At 41.7% G+C, this 16,496-nt stretch overlaps 1 protein-coding gene across 6 annotated transcripts in view; it reads right to left on the bottom strand.

The window, feature by feature from the left end:
* The window catches only part of LOC101855153 (protein ADP-ribosylarginine hydrolase), a 33,030-nt gene that overhangs the window by 10,200 nt on the left and 6,334 nt on the right, over positions 1-16,496 (bottom strand). For 4 of the 6 annotated variants that reach the window (XM_005111523.3, XM_005111527.3, XM_005111528.3 and 1 more), the window contains exons 2-7: positions 10,189-10,356; positions 8,578-8,631; positions 6,918-7,019; positions 5,443-5,518; positions 3,804-3,860; positions 2,286-2,407 (exon numbers count right to left, since the gene is read on the bottom strand). In XM_005111523.3, coding sequence (XP_005111580.1) covers positions 2,286-2,407; positions 3,804-3,860; positions 5,443-5,518; positions 6,918-7,019; positions 8,578-8,631; positions 10,189-10,356 — 579 coding nt within the window. Of the gene's footprint in view, positions 1-2,285; positions 2,408-3,803; positions 3,861-5,442; positions 5,519-6,917; positions 7,020-8,577; positions 8,632-10,188; positions 10,357-11,664; positions 14,397-14,417; positions 14,516-16,496 lie in introns of those variants that run through there. The other 2 variants (XM_013089882.2, XM_005111524.3) reach the window with 2 other exon arrangements.

Below are 16,496 nucleotides of genomic sequence, written 5' to 3'. Positions count from 1 at the left end.
AACTTGCTGGATGTGTAGAAAATTGCCCAGAGCAGAGACAGGTAGAGGGCCCTTCTTGGCATCTATACCCAATACCAGGGTGAAGAAGGCAAATGATAAATAGGGTTGGGTCAGGCTGGCTAAATCATTGTCCGCAAGTACTGAACGGTTCGCTGGTAATACTTGCAAACAAACGGACAGATAGCGAACCGTCTACTTGTGCAAGAGTTTGTTACACCTCTGTTCATTTAGTGAGCAGGCACGACGGGCAGACGGAGAGATTCCTTGCATTGTGCATACTACTACTACTACTTCTACAACTACTCTAGCTTATGTCATGTATAGATACGTTATCCACTGTACCACCCCGCCCCCCCCCCCACCCAACAATTTCCCCCCTCCCCCACCCAAATCACCCCCCTTCCTCCTCCCCACATACTACACCCTCATCGTAGCGAAAATACATAGTAGCTAAGTGCTGTTCGTAGCGGGTATTTTCTTTCCCAAGGCCTTTGGGAACTTTTAAAATTTCACCTTTGCAACAAATAAGAATGCACCCAGTGTGGCTCACACATGCAGAGGAAGGTAACACACAATCATAAGCCTTGCATCTTGCAGTCACAGTGCTACGCCACCAGTCTCTCACTCCCTGTGGCACCACTTGTGGCTTGAATCAATTACATGTACAAACAATATGAGGTCTGTCTCAGAATAAAGTTTCCCTCTTCCATAAAATTAAAGGTACGCAACCAACAGCCACTAAATTTTGTGACATCATGTCTAAGTAATCTTAATCTTAACGCCAAATTGCAAGTGCATTGGTGAACGGGTCATAGAGCTGTGACGTGTCAAGTGTGGTATTCTTGTGCACTTTGTCCAAGGCAAATTCAAGGAATATATGGCTGAGCAAAACATTGGTGCAACCTTCTCACGCTACGATGTCCGAGTTGTTATCAAATTTTCAACTCTTTTCGGCAAGTCTGCAGTTGATACTTAGGGTGATCTATATAAAGTAACAGGGAATAATTCCTCATCAATTCAAACAGTAAGGAAATGGATCAGGGAAGTTGAAGGTGGGAGGTCTGATATGAAAGATGAAGCGCACACTGAAAACACAGGCAGAGAAAGGTGATGCACATTGATTTTTTCGACATGAGTGGCATCATACTGAGCTGGCTAGTCACACCTGGCGTAACTGTCACTGTCAATGGTGACTACTAGAGAGGTTTGTCCTCAAAGACAAGCTGAGACCTGCGATCCCGAAAAAGGGCCCGCTTTGCTTGAAGAAGGCGTCATCCTGCATGATGACAACGTGCCTGTTCACAAGTCCAGAGTTGTGAACGAGCTTTTTGAGGGCTACTTGTGGGAATTCTTGGAAAACCTGCCCTATTCGCCCGATCTCGCCCCATGCAGCTTCCACTTCTTCTCTACGGTGAAAGAAATGCTGCGAGGTCGGCGATTTGAGGACGAGGACCAGATTCAAGAGGCTATGAGAAAAGCATTCGGGACCTTGGACAAACGGTCACTGACCCCTGTCTTTGACCGCTGTGTACATCAAATGGAGAAATGTCTGGAACTAGATGGTTCCTACGTTGAACAGGTATTTGAATAAGCTTTCTGTTGATACTAAATACAAGGTGATTTATAATTATATGTGAGGACAGTGTGGCAGGGAAACTTTACTCTGAGACAGACCTCGTAGATGATAGGCAGAACCTTGAGTACAGTATCTTTGTCTGCAAGAGTTCTTCTGTTTCCGTCCACAGAGTGAATAAATTTGTGTGGCAAACTAAAAAAAAAAAGGAAATTCTTTAGGTTCCCAATCCATCCATTACTCGCTCGCGCTGACGGTGTCCGCGAGTAACGAAACCATTCGTTCATTTGGCCCAACACTACTGATCTAAAAACATGAAGAACTAGGGACTGGAGCAAGGCTTAAAGGGGTAAGGTTCACATTAATGATCAGATTTGGGAAAACAGGAAAACCACAAGTGTAGCAATGTGACAAAATGAGTTGCTTGTCACACTTAGCTGTTTCAAGATATTGGGCAAAACTTCAAATTTCTCAAAAACCGTGTTTCTACCTCCCTAACTTAAACTGACTATAACTTCAGAACCAACACAGATAGACTAAAACTATTTCACGAACAAGCCAAGTTTAAAGAAATCTTAAATTTGATACCATCTGCGTTATATTGTCAAAATGTGAGATGCGGCTTATTTTGTTTTGTAGCTATAAAAATCATCTGTAATTTAGGTCAGATCTTCTACTCTTTCGTTGGGGCGCGACTGAATAAAGCCCTCACCTTGTACAGCATAAGCTGTAAGTAAAGCAGAGGCCAAACTGCCGAGGAAACCAACAGGATTGTGATGAGTCATACGCCCAGACTCTACACTCACACAGATCAGAGTATCAAGCTGATCTGGCCTGAGGAATAAAAGAGCATTGTTCAAATATACAGGGCGATCAAAAAAACACTAAACAACATTTTTAGTAAATATTTTCCTCCACACCATAGTTTTGTGTTTCAAATTTGTACACAACATTTTGGAGTCAAAATAAATTTGACATTCATTAATAGATAAATCCATAGAATAGTTTTTCTCTACACAGAGCGTAAAAAACACAAATTTTCATCTATGTCCCAATTTTTTAAGGAATATTGACAGTAAAGGTATACATCTCCAGTGAAATAAATTCTCTGATCTTTGTTAAAAGCCTTCCCCTTGTCATAAGCAATGAACTTTTAATAAAAACTTTTGAGAAAAAATTGCTTTAAACTTAAGCAAAGATATCAAATGACTACCATTCTTGTGTCAGGAAGAGGCAAAGTTGAGAATAAAAAAGAGTTAGAGGTAAGTAAAGAAATAGGAACTACCAAGCATACCCTCCAAAGATATAACCATCTTCGTTTCCATTGTATGAACAAGCAATACTATCATAGTCTCAACATCACTTCACCACCAGTTGCTACTGTCCTGTCACTAGAGACTAAGTTTTGAGATGTAATTTCCAGCTCAGTGGAGATGTGAAAAAGAAAAAAACAGAGATGGGACAAATGTTAAGGAATTCAAGAAACACTGACTCAGCAGACTGTTCTAATATTCCAACACTAACTTACGAAACTCTTTAAAAATATAAACAAATTATTTAACCTGAAGCTAGTCAAAACAAAACTGAAAAGATCAAGAAGCAAGCTGCAAAAATAAAACAAAACAAAAAAAATACCCCGAGAGGTTGCTTTTTGTTTACTTTAGCTGAAAAAAAAGGCAAATTTTACTTAAAACTCAACACCAAACCTTGGTTTGCTATAGTGAGTGATGGGAGTTTTTTTTACATTTTCTTGGAGACTTGAAACTGGTAACAACAGATAAACTGAACTTCATTACTAAGAGAAACGTAGAGTTGGCATACTAAGATAGCGCTGCAAAGGTACCCTGAAAATGTCTTTGACAGACTTCAACATAAACCCTTCAGCACAGGAGAGCCTAGTGCTAAACAGACCCAGCTGGAGAGCAGCAGTCACAATGGGCAGTAAGTCATATAAGGTTTTATGAATAAGAAATGCTAAAACCAAGAGAGAAACACATAGGCCGAGTACATCCACAAGTGGAAGTAGAGCTTTTGAATGCTCAAAATGTGGTGAACATTTCTCTGCCAGAATTGATTTCATCTTAACCTTTAATTCTCCTGATTCTTTTATTTCGCTTGAGTTTATTCTCCTCTGCAGATGCACTGGTCATCGTCAGACATTGACAGACCATCTATTAGATCTATCATTAATTATTATTATCATTATTAATATTATTATTATTATCATTACCTTGGATATCGCAATCCGATGCACATTGCCCTCATAGCAGCTCCACATCCACCACCACTAAAAAGAAACACAGAGGAAAAAAGTTGGACAAATAAACCCAGTGTCACTTATTCTCTATGTAAAAAGAAAGAGATAAAGAACCATACATATATTGAGTATAAAGTGTGTTGATGGTGAACATTTTAAGTGACGTAAGGATGAGCCCTTAAATAGGTGCCTAATTTTCAGCAAGCGTAGCAAAGATTTGATTTGACAAGCAGACAAGCAAAACCAAAAAGAGAGAGAAAGAGAGAGAGAAAGAGAGAGAGAGAGAGAGAGAGAGAGAGAGAGAGAGAGAGAGAGAGAGAGAGCGAGAAAGAAAGTGAGAGAGAAAAGGAGAAAGAGAAAGCGAGAGAGAGTGACAGAGATAGCGAAAGAAAGAGACTTGTGCTTGCACACTTTTTACATCCGTATATATCAACACAATCTAGATCATTTAAGAGGCGGGCTGCCTCAACCAAGCCTATACTATAAATTATAAGGCTTTGTGGGATACAACACCCCAGCAGACAGGCAAAGATACACACACAAAAACTCTCCACTCAAGAATCAAGCGCGTCTTCTACATGAGATGACGAGGAGCTTAATCACTGCACCACAGACACCAGGAGAAGGGCGAAAAATCTCAGAGGTCCCGTGTGCAAGTTGTGTACGTTAAAGATCCCTTCGTGGGGTCCAAAATCGATAAGAGTAGGCTTTGGCCGCCACACGTGCAAAATTAAAAGTTTCCTACCAACTGAAAATAATAGGTGAGTTCCGCGCACTCATATGACCTTATGCAGTTGCGAGCGCTGTAAAACACTTACCCAAAAAAAATGACAAAAAAGAAGACACCAGGAGAGAGAGAGAGAGAGAGAGAGAGAGAGAGAGAGAGAGAGAGAGAGAGAGGGAGGGAGGGAGGGAGGGACAGACGGACGGACAGACAGACAGACAGAACTTCTGATTTGCACAATTCATTTCTTTATTTCATCATTAATGATGTCCTAAAAGTACACTGCAGGTATATTGGATACACAGAACTATAACAACAACAATAATAATAATAATGATAAAAATAATATTGATAATAATACTGATAATACTTATGATAATAACAACGACGACGATAGTAATATTAATAATGATAATCATTTTAGTTTTCGTAAGAGTTTTACTGCACTTGCAACACAATAAGGTCATATAAGTGCTGAAGACTAGAGGTGTTACAAGAGAGTAACAAACATAAAAAAGAAGGAGGAGAGATCAGGACGATAGATGTTTGATAGGAAAGAAGGAGCAAACCACACCAGAGCACCCGCCAACCACATCACCACCATCATCATCATAATAATATTAATGCAGATAATTTCCATAGCGCTCACTCCCACACAATGCAGCTCTAGGCGGTTTACAATACCTTCATCTCAACACAAAACACCAGTGGATGAACATGCAAACATATGCTCTTTAGATTAAGGCTAACACAAAAGCAAACATTCATACTGGCACTGCACAATGGATAAGAATACGCATATCACATTAAGGACATAAAAGGACTGTGATGAAACAAGACATGCATTAGTATTAAGCTTTTTCCAGTCAAAATACAGGCAACCCTTACCGTGGATTGAAGGGAATTCTGTAACCTTTTTTTACTGCAGGCCTGAGTTGCGAAGTACCCAAACGACATGTGTTACCTGTACAAAATTTTAAAAAACAAAAAAACAACCAAGATTCATTTATTTATTTTTTTTTTTTTATAATTTTTTTTTTTTTAATAAAAATTAATTTTTTTAATTTTTTTATTGAGGAACTGAGACAGGAATAAGAACAAGTACAAAGGGGAGTAGGGGAGGTGGGGGAGGAGATGGAGAAGAAGAAAAAGTGAAGGAGGAGAACGAAGAGGAGGTGGGGAGCAGAATGAAGAGGGGAATAAGAATAAGTACAAAGATGGGGGGGGGGGAGAGGCGGCGGAGAAGATGAATAAGAAAAAGAAGTGCAGGAGGAGAAGGAAGAGGAGGTAAAGGAGATGGGGAAGTAGGAGGAGGATAAAGAGGAGGATAAAAAAGAGGAAAACGAGGAGATCGAGAAGAAGGATAACAAGTACAAGAAGGAAGAGGAGGAGATGAAAAAGAAGAACAAGTACAGGGGGAAGGTTATGAAGAGGAAGGAGAAGAGGATAAAGAGGAAGGGGGGAATAAGAATAAGTACAACAAAGAAAGGAAGAGGAGGAGGAGAATAAGAACAAGTACAACAAAGAAAGGAAGAGGAGAATAAGAACAAGTACAAAGAAGGGGAAGAGGAGGAGGAGAATAAGAACAAGTACAAAGAAGGGGAAGAGGAGGAGGAGAATAAGAACAAGTACAAAGAAAGGAAGAGGAGGAGGAGAATAAGAACAAGTACAAAGAAAGGAAGAGGAGGAGGAGAATAAGAACAAGTACAAAGAAAGGAAGAGGAGAATAAGAACAAGTACAAAGAAAGGAAGAGGAGGAGGAGAATAAGAACAAGTACAAAGAAGGGGAAGAGGAGGAGGAGAATAAGAACAAGTACAAAGAAGGGGAAGAGGAGAATAAGAACAAGTACAAAGAAGGGGAAGAGGAGGAGGAGAATAAGAACAAGTACAAAGAAAGGAAGAGGAGGAGGAGAATAAGAACAAGTACAAAGAAAGGAAGAGGAGGAGGAGAATAAGAACAAGTACAAAGAAAGGAAGAGGAGAATAAGAACAAGTACAAAGAAAGGAAGAGGAGGATGAGAACAAGTACAAAGAAGGGGAAGAGGAGGATGAGAACAAGTACAAAAAGGGGGAAGGAGTGGGAGGAGATATGAAATAAGAACAAATATGGGAGGAGTAGGAAAGTAGGAAGAGAAGGTAAAGGAGGAAGGAAAGGAAGAGGAGTGCAGAGAGAACAAGGATGGGGATGAGGAGGAAAAAGAGGAAGAGGGAGGAAGAGGGGGACTATGGGGGAAGGAGGAGGACAGAGAGAAGAAGGACAAGGAAGAGGGAGGAGGAAGAGGATTAGGAAAAGGAAGAGGAGGAGAAAGGAGGAGGAAGGGAGAGAAGAAAAAGAAAATAGCTTATATTTACAAAAATGTTACCTGGAGCTCTGCCAGCCATGTCCTTCATGCACTGCTTGTAGTGTCTGGCTATACTCAAAAGCAGAGTTTCCATATCATCCTCTCTGCTGCTTTCAATTAGTGCTGGAAAATATGAGTCAAATCAACATCACGGGGAGGTAACTCGGTCAGAGATAAAAAGCTATAAATTTTCGACAGGTAGAGGGGAGGGGCAACTGGATAAACGTAGATCTTCAGACTCATGATAGGATAATAAGTGGAAATGGCACGCCTCATGCAACTATGCACTGTGATAAGTCATCAAGGTTAACCACTCTTCGCTCGCCATGTGTCATAAATCCACCAAGGGGTCACGTCAGTTCATTTTAGAGTGATGGGAGACCATTTTACAGATCATGAGCCTTAACATGGGTCACCGTAGATTCTTCCCTGGGTTCGTCTGTTAAGATCCCGGTTCGCCTAAGATCCTGCATTTCCTTGCTCCCTAGCACAGGGATCTTAGGTGGAGACTGCTGTACTTTATATTTATACTGACCAGAATATTTTTGGCTTTGGTAGAAATACATTTTGAATTTTGCACGAGTGGTGGCTCAAGCCTACATGTATCAATTTTAGGGCTACCAAAGGACAACCTCCACAACTTGCACACCGGACCACCCAGATTTTTTGCTGAGAAGGAAAAGTGTTAGATTTTACCTACCCTGTGAATAGGAGGGTGGCTAAAAGACAGCAGTAAGAGAAGGAGCCACGAGTAGCAGTAAAAAGAGCCAGGTGTATTAAAGCAGAGAGGAGCAGAAAGGTGGCTGAGGGAGAAGTGAGAAAGTGGAGATGAAAACAGATGACAAAACAGGAATAGACAAAAGGCCAAAGGAGAAATTTTAGAGAAGGAATTATTTTCGGCGCTGGCAGGTTTCAATCCTGAGACCTTTTGACTGAGAGGCAAACACTGTACCTCTAGACCATGAGAGTCCAGCACTGGTTTCATTTTGGGTCTAATTTTCATCCAGATCATCCTCAAGAAAGGATTCCCAATGTCTGTGATATTGATATTGGAGGTCAACAACTACTTTGTGGAAAAGGCTTTCTTAAGCTCTAGTTTGACTTCTATAATTGTATTTCTAACTGAAAATGTTGAACCTCCCCATCAACATAATTCAGACCTTTAAGGAAGCAGTCTGCTTAAATTCTTCCTGTCAGGGCCAACCCCCAGCTGCAAGGGATACAGCTCCCAGCAGACAGATGGAAAATGTTGGTTTTAAAAAAACTTTCCCAATAGAGAACTGAACACATGTTTTCTGTGTTCAACAGCAAAGAGCCTTATTATTTAACTTTTGAAATGAATAGATGCTCAGTGTCATATTTAGCGATGAGTCAGCTTCACATGATCTCAGCTTCCCGTTGGGATAAAGGATAACACCCATCTACTACCAATACAAATGCTATTTATTATCTATTATAACTACACTAAAGGCTAATTTTTTTTCAATTCGTTTGAGTAAAGAGAAGCATATCAACACAATGAGGGTGATATAGAGCTGAGAAGAAGCAACACTGATCAGTAGAAAAAGAACACACATAGAGTAAAGAGGTTGGACCTACCAGTGGCATCCTCCTACCACTTGCACTACATGACAAAAGAAAATAAAGTAAAGAGAATACAAGCGAAAAAAGAGCAGCTCACCATCTGCTGTGGCCAGGTGCATCACTGTGTCATCACTGACCATCCATCCAGGTACTGCAAAAAATGTAGGAAATAATAATGCTCTCAAGAACGTCTTTTAACCAAAATATAACTGTACGACCCCAAAAATAGATCAACCACAGGTATATTGTCGAAATGTCTTTGAGACAGGTGTAGAATTTTCTACATAACCAATATTTTTACATGGTGTGACCACATATACAGAGGCTCATATAATTCTTGCTCTTCAGATGCAACTTACAAATCTATTCTTACCATCAGATTGCGTTTAAAAAGGCAGATTCTGATACGTTTGTGCCTGCTGTATGTACTTATACAGTTCAACCTACTCTAATGGCCAACCATATAACACAATCACCTGTACTACTAATATACACACATATAAACACACATAGTGAAGTTGGCAGGACACAGCAATTTTTTAATTACATACTAATTTTGCTACATACATGATTAAAATACTAAGTATATACACAATGTCAAAGGTGAAATTTGGGACCTGAAAATATGTTTGTTATGTGTGTGTTTCTCTTTGTGTGTTTTCCTTATGTGCATGGCAGACTGTGCGTGTAGTATTCTGCAATGAATTTTTAACATTCTGAAGAAACATCTATGATAATTACTGGACAAAAAGCTAAAGACAGAAAAGCATAAAAAATACTTCCTTAGGTTTCAACTGTTTCATGCTATGACACAGGCAAACAGATGTCCTCAAAGAGATGAAACTTTGAATTTAATCGATGATAGTGGCAAGCAGTAAGCATCTAACATCCTTTTGAAGATGCCAGTCAGCTTTCGTAATCACATTTCAACAGCTTTGTCGTCTTCCTTATAATTCATAATCTTTCTTTGGCTTAGGTTTATGGAAGGCAATCCGACTCGGGTGAAGAGTGGAAAGCCAAAGCAGAATTTAGTTATTAAGTTTTTGTAAGAGTTTTAAGGCACTTGAATCACAGTTGGGTAAGAGGAATGCCGAAGATTAAAGGTGTTACTAGAGAGTAACATGAATATAAAAGAAGAAAGCAATTCACACCTTGGCACCCATCAACCAACCACAAGCAGAACTTAATTGCTTTTCAGTAACGTTGAAAAAAAAACATGAGTAAATGAGGATACCCATATTCACTGACCCTAATCAAATCAGCAGACAAGGAGGTGCAGCAAAAGCAAATGCACATATGTACACACAGACTCTACTTCCTCTTCTCCACAATTTTGTACTGCCTTTTTTCTTTAAAGTGCCAGATTTCAAACACAAGTCAGCGATAGTGGTTTACCACTCATTTTTCTGCTTGGTTTCTCTTAGAAAACTTTATCAACCCCAGCTCTGTCAGAGGGCAATAAGACCGTCCTCAGTCCTCGGGTCTGCTGGCAGATTGACAGGACCAATTTTCACACCCTCACAAATTACAAATTTTTGTTATGCTTTTGTACCTGTTTCCGCTGAAGAACTCAAAGACCTTTCAAAATATACCGTTCAATGGGTCTAATCGCCGCGGTTGAAGATATACTGCTGATTTCCAATTTATCTGAAATTCCTGATGAAAAGCCAAAATAAATGTACACATACGCACATGTAAATCTACTTACGCTTGACTACTATTTTGTCCAGCCCGCCCAGTGACTGGAGCTGTGCAAAGATTCTGGAACCGTTGTGGCAGAACTCCCACTCCCCGTCCTTGTAGCCAATAGCATCTCCCACTCCGCTGAGAACCATGGCACTGACATATCGACTCTCCATGTCCACAGAGGCAGAGGCTGGAAAGAGGAAGTGACGTTTCTCTTGCTACCATAAAGCTCTCGGAATGTTATTCTCTTGTATTCGCACATAAATAACATACACATGCTTGTGCACGATGTAAACACATTTACCTACCTTAATTTCTCGGTTATGTACTTTAAACAGCATTCAGACAATAAGATCTTTGAAAATGATATTGCAATAATTTTCATTGCTTGAAGTAAACCACAGAAAAGGCAAATGAGTACATGTAAAGCCTGTATACAAGACTGCATTTTATATCATACATAACATCACAGACTGCTCCACATCAGGGGTCATTATGAAGCTTAGGACAGCTCAGCCAATGAGAATATAATATTTATATTAAGAGCTAACTGATGGTAACAAATTTTAGCTAATAAAAAGATGATGATTGTAAGAGGAACAACAGAAGCATAGATTACCTGCATGTATTACCTTTTTGTGCTGCAAGTGCCGTAAAACTCTTGCCAAAACTAAAATACATTGATAAAACAATGCAGTAGGGGCTGTACTATCAATATCTTTTAGTGATCACAAATTAGTGGTATCAATCAGGGTTAGGATTTCTGAAAGGAAAATTTAGATAATCTGTTCTCACACAAAGTTATCCACATAATTTTTCTGAGAGTTTAGAAGTATTGAGCCAAAAGTAAATGCTTCCTTTGATGTCTGAATCCAGGCACATCTAAGCGTAGTGAGTTTTGAGAGAGAAAAAGCAGAGATAGTGGAGACTACAGCGCTGAGACTTACTGAGAGTACTTTGAACCAAGTTAGGTGGCCACCACACTGCTGTCGCTCATGTATTTTCATTTGTTTGCATGTACTGTTGATCAAGTTGTTGCTAAACACTGAACTAAAAATCTCCCACTGATCTGAAATGTAACTCTATATGTGGTCTATTTGGTTGTTTAATATGCAGTGTGGCATGTTGGTCAGTGGCAGGGGGTTAGGCCTAGCCTATTGTATTGTTTGGGAAAGTGTGAGAGTGAGTGAGTAAAGTGTGAGTCTCAGTTCAGTTGTATCGTTTGGTGCAAGTGTATAAAAGCAGTCTGGATTACTAAAGAGTCAGCCTTGTTGTCCTTTGAAGGCACGAGTCGGACCTGGACTGTTATCCCTAATTGATGGTGGTCGAGCAGCCTATGAAAACAAAGTTCGGCCAGTCCTAGATTTCTGTGAGCTGAACAAGTATGTAGAGTGCCAGATAGGAGATGAACTTATTGATGTTTGTGCAGACAGGATGCGAGAGTGGCGGAAGATTGAAGGGGAGCCAGAGATTGTTGACCTTAGCGCTGCATACTTACAACTTCGTGTCAGTCCAGATCTCTGGAAGCATCAGTTGGTGCAGTACAAGGGGAGAATTTATTGTTGACAAGGGTAGGATTCCGCCTGAATTCCATTCCAAGAATCATGATAAAGGTGTTAAAGACGGTGTTGGAACAGTCTCCTCGGATAGATAGAGCCACTGGCTCTTATATTGACGACATTCTTGTGGACGTGTCGCAGCTGAGAGCAGGAGAAGTAATTTCGCATTTGGCGAGATATGGGTTACTGGCAAAGCCGGCCATGGAGCTAGAGGGGGGAGCAGCGTTGGGTCTGAAGCTCTCACGAGGCGCAGATGGGATGCTGGTATTTGGACGAAACAGTGACGTTCCAGTGGTGGGCTGCATACTAAGTAAGAGGGAGCTTTTCTCAATCTGTGGAAAACTGGTGGGTCACTATCCGGTGGCTGGCTGGCTGCGGATAGCCTGCAGTTTTATCAAACGGCATTCAGAAGGGGATAAGTGGAATGATTACATTGGCGACAGAGCCCAGCTGATGATTGAAAAGGTAGTTGATTGCATTCAAAAGGAAGATTCGGTGCGAGGTAGGTGGGGAGTTAGGTCAGCGAAGGAAGGGGTGGTGTGATGTGACGCCAGCAGCTTGGGCATGGGAATCGTGGTGGAAATTGATGGTGTCATTGTTGAGGATGGGGCCTGGATGAGGAAGAATGATGATTATCATCACATTAATGTGACGGAACTGGCGGCCATGTTGAAGGGTGTCAATCTAGGGATTAAGTAGGGTCTGGAGACAATTACAGTGGTCACAGATTCAGCAACCGTTAGTGGGTGGATCCGGTTGACGATGTCGGAGGAGAAACGTGTGAGAACATGTTGCGCGGCAGAGATTTGGGACACTGAAGACACTCATAGAGGAATTAGGGATAACAGTCCAGGTCCGACTCGTGCCTTCAAAGGACAACAAGGCTGACTCTTTAACAAGAGTAAAGAAAGAGTGGTTGGCTCAAACCAGCAAACCAGAAATGAGTAAGAAGAGAGCTGCGATCAGCGCTGCTACAAGTACCGTTGTCATGGATCTGCATAACCAGCACCACATGGGGGTTGAACGGTCATGGTATCTGGCCAAGGAAGTTGATCCGACAATAACAAAGGAGCAAGTGAAATCAGCTGTGAAGAATTATGAGAGATGTCAGTCGATAGACCCTGCTCCATTACAACACGAAACTGGGGGTTTGGAGGTTAGCACAGTCTGGGAGAGGCATGCAGTGGACATTACTCATTTTCCCAATATACCTTACTTTACTATGGTGGACTGTGGTCCTGGGAGGTTCACCATTTGGCGGCAACTCAGAAGTGAAACAGTGCAGTGTATAGTGGCGGAGTTGGATCAGGTATTTTGCTAACGGGGTCCAGTTAGGGAACTTCTTTTGGATAACGCAACAGCCTTTAAATCAGAATTGTTTGTTCAATTTCTTGAGGGATGGGATGTGCAACCTTACTACAGAGCAGCATATAGACCTAGTGGGAATGGTATTGTTGAATGGAATCATCGGTCCATTAAGGCCATGGCAGAACGTGGGAATATTTCCCCTATGGAGGCGGTCTTCTACTTTAACAGTGCACCACGGTATAGACAAGAACAGGACACAATCCCTCAGCAATCAGTGTTTACGTATAAGTGGAGGCAGCCATCAGAGACAGAGAGGGAATGGGGGGAAATAAACGAGCCATCTGCCGTGACGGTTGGGGATGAAGTGTGGGTTAAACCACTCGGTGCACGATACACCATGCAATGGGGTCGTGGTGTGGTGACAAGGGTTAACTCCCGAAACAACGTAGAAGTGAACCATGTGCCAAGGCACTTTTTAGACTTGAAGAAGGTGGCAACTCCAGACGAAGATGATGCAGAGAGCGATCAGCACCGTGTGGTGATTGATGAGGCATCCCCACCGAGGTATCCCCAGTGAGTTAGAAAAGTACCAGAGTGGCAGGAGGATTATGTGGTTAGGTAGCAGTGGGTGGAAGCTGCTGATTTGAGATGTATATATAGTGTTTGATGTTTGAATTCTCTTGTTGCAGTTCTTAAGTGGGGTATTAGTGCCGCTTAATTTGTTTTCTTTCTTTCAGGTATTTATTGAGATTTATGATCTTCAGATCGGGGGGGGGGGAGGGGGCGTGTGGTCTATTTGGTGGTTTAATTTGCAATGAGGCGTGTTGGTCAGTGGCAGGGGGTTAGGCCTAGCCTATTGTATTGTTTGACTGAAAGTGTGAGAGTGAGTGAGTAAAGTGTGAGTCTCATTTCAGTTAGTATTGTTTGGTGCAAGTGTATAAAAGCAGTCTGGATTACTACAGGTCAGACTTCAGAGGGGAGAGCTGTAGTAAGGCAGAGGAGGCCTGCTGAGATTTCGGGTGGAGAAAAGGCTAGTTAGAGCCTCAGTTTATTTCTGTGTTGTATGTGAGATTCCAACGCATCAGGGCCCCATCGCTGAGGAAAGGATCACCATCCGGAGAGAAACAGGTTTGGCTAACCCCTGTTGTAAACGCAGGCAAACAAAAGGTTAGTGTTAAACATTAGTTTCTGTTCAAGTAACAACACTCTATCAAAGTTTTCTTCCAGGATTTTCATCGTTGGTGATAATTTATTACAGTAAGCCTACAATTAGTGTCACACATTCATCATGCATGGTCTAAATATTGTGAAATGTGCATATCAGTCATTGGTTATCCCTTTTGACCTTTGATAAAATTCAACATCTGCGCTTACCTATACTTACCTGATTTATAAAACATGTGTCCTGGCACTGACTGCAGGCTCTTCCAAATATGCAAGATGCTGACAGTTAGGCTTAGCATGCTGCAGGCAGGGTTTCAGCTGTGGCAAATCAGTACTGCTACAGTTTTTTTAAGTTTTAGTAAGAGTTTTACAGCACTTGCAACACAATAAGATCATATAAGTGCTGAAGTTAGAGTAACAAACCGGGGCTCTCGTGGCCTAGAGGTTAAGGTGTTGGCCTCTCATTAAAAAGGTCCCGGGTTCGAATCCAGGTAGCGACCAAAAAATTTTCTTCTCTAAAATTGTCTCCTTTCACCTCCTTTCCTGCTCTCTTGCAAAGTTCTGTTGTCTGCTTTCATTTCCACTTTCTGCCCCCACCCCCTCACCTCCTTTGCCCCCTCCTCTGGGCTCCTGACTCTTTCTGCAGCCTTTCTACTGCTGCTCCTTGGCTCCTCCTTACTGCTGTCTTTCTGCCACACCCCTGATCTTCTGGTAAGAAAGATCTACACCTAGCCTTCTCGGACAAGGGCGAAAAATCTCGGAGGGCCCGTGTGCAAGTTGCGCACGTTAAAGATCCCTTGGTGGTCTAAAATCGATAAGAGTAGGCTTCTGCCGCCACCTGGGCAAAATTCAAAATTTCCTAACAACTGAAAATATAAGGTGTGTCCCGCGCGCTCATATGACCTTATGCAGATGCGAGCACCGTAAAACACTTTACAAAAACAAAAAACAAAAGAGTAACAAACACAAAAAAAAAGATGGAGAGATGAGGACAATAGATGTTTGATAGGAAAGGAGAAAACCACACTAGAGCACCCACCAACCACCTATAGCTAGAATCTGCAGAAACCTATGTCTACCCCTATGATTTACTGCTGGGGAAATAACTGACCAACAGTCTAGCCTCCTGCCCAACTTGCCAACCTGTGTGATATCACCCACTCTAGTGTACGATTTGGTAATTCGGTGAGGCCGTGGGGATCATCCCGGTAGAGACATAGGTAGTATTTCATTCACGCATCGCTTGGAAATGCATGCAAGTGGATGGTATGAAAATGTATAAAGTCTCATAACCTTTTGAGCCCTCACAACCGTTACACCGGTGGCGCGTAAAACTGCCCATATGCCAAGCCACCGGTACAGAGGTGAGCGAGACCGTGTCCCTAAACCAACCCACCTGGGTTAAAAACACAGGAAAACCATGTTTACTACACAGGTCATTACTGATTATTTTGAAGATCTCTCTGAAGAAGAATCAGATGTAAGTAAGGAGTTTTAGTGGCCATATGTGTGTTCTGCAGCAAAAATTATGGCAGTATGTACCCCCTAAAACGGGAGGAATTCCGTAATGAACGACCACTATGAAACAGAGGGTGTTAGGGTTTGGAGTAGGGTTAGGGTGCGGGGAAGGGGTTGGGTTAGGGCTTGGAGTAGGTGTAGGGTAGGGGTAAGGGTAAAGGTAAGGGTTGGGGTAGGGTTAGAGACAGGTCTCTTCTTTATTGTATTTGCTGGGGTGGTCGTTCATTATGGAAGTCTTTCCCCTAAAACAGTGCTAGTGCATCTACATGCGATTAAACATAGGGTAGAGGGTGTATATTCCGACACTGTGTGCTATTCCGACACCCCTCGTGGGGTGCACTCCAAAAACAACGAACGGTGCGGAAATACTACAACTTATGCGCGCGGGTCTATTTTTAACCGGCAGCCGAACTATCTTCTTTTAACGATGTGCGTAATTTCTAAAAATATAGGTGTAATATTTTTCCCATAAACCCACAAGAAGTGACACCGCTCTTTCGCGCGTCCAATTTCAAACGTTTTCAGGCTCCGTGTTTCTAAAGCAGCAATATCACAAGGTGAGTAAACCCTATTTCTTGTCTAAAAGGCTGTATGTGATAAATGAATGTACTAAATGAATATTAAATGATTGAAATTGCTGTATTCAACAAAATTTGATAGATTTTATTGCTTTAAACTGATTAAATATGTGCTCAAAAGGTGTCGAATTTCCCCACATCAAAAAGTGCCACTCTCCGAATTACGACACCCCTTCTGTCAATAATTCGACACCCCATGTTGC

The sequence above is a fragment of the Aplysia californica genome, unplaced genomic scaffold (assembly GCF_000002075.1).
Source record: "Aplysia californica isolate F4 #8 unplaced genomic scaffold, AplCal3.0 scaffold01072, whole genome shotgun sequence".
NCBI classification, from domain to species: Eukaryota; Metazoa; Mollusca; class Gastropoda; order Aplysiida; family Aplysiidae; genus Aplysia; species Aplysia californica.
The sequence above is the reverse complement of the archived record's forward strand: the minus strand, read 5'-3'. Positions and strand labels throughout refer to the sequence as shown.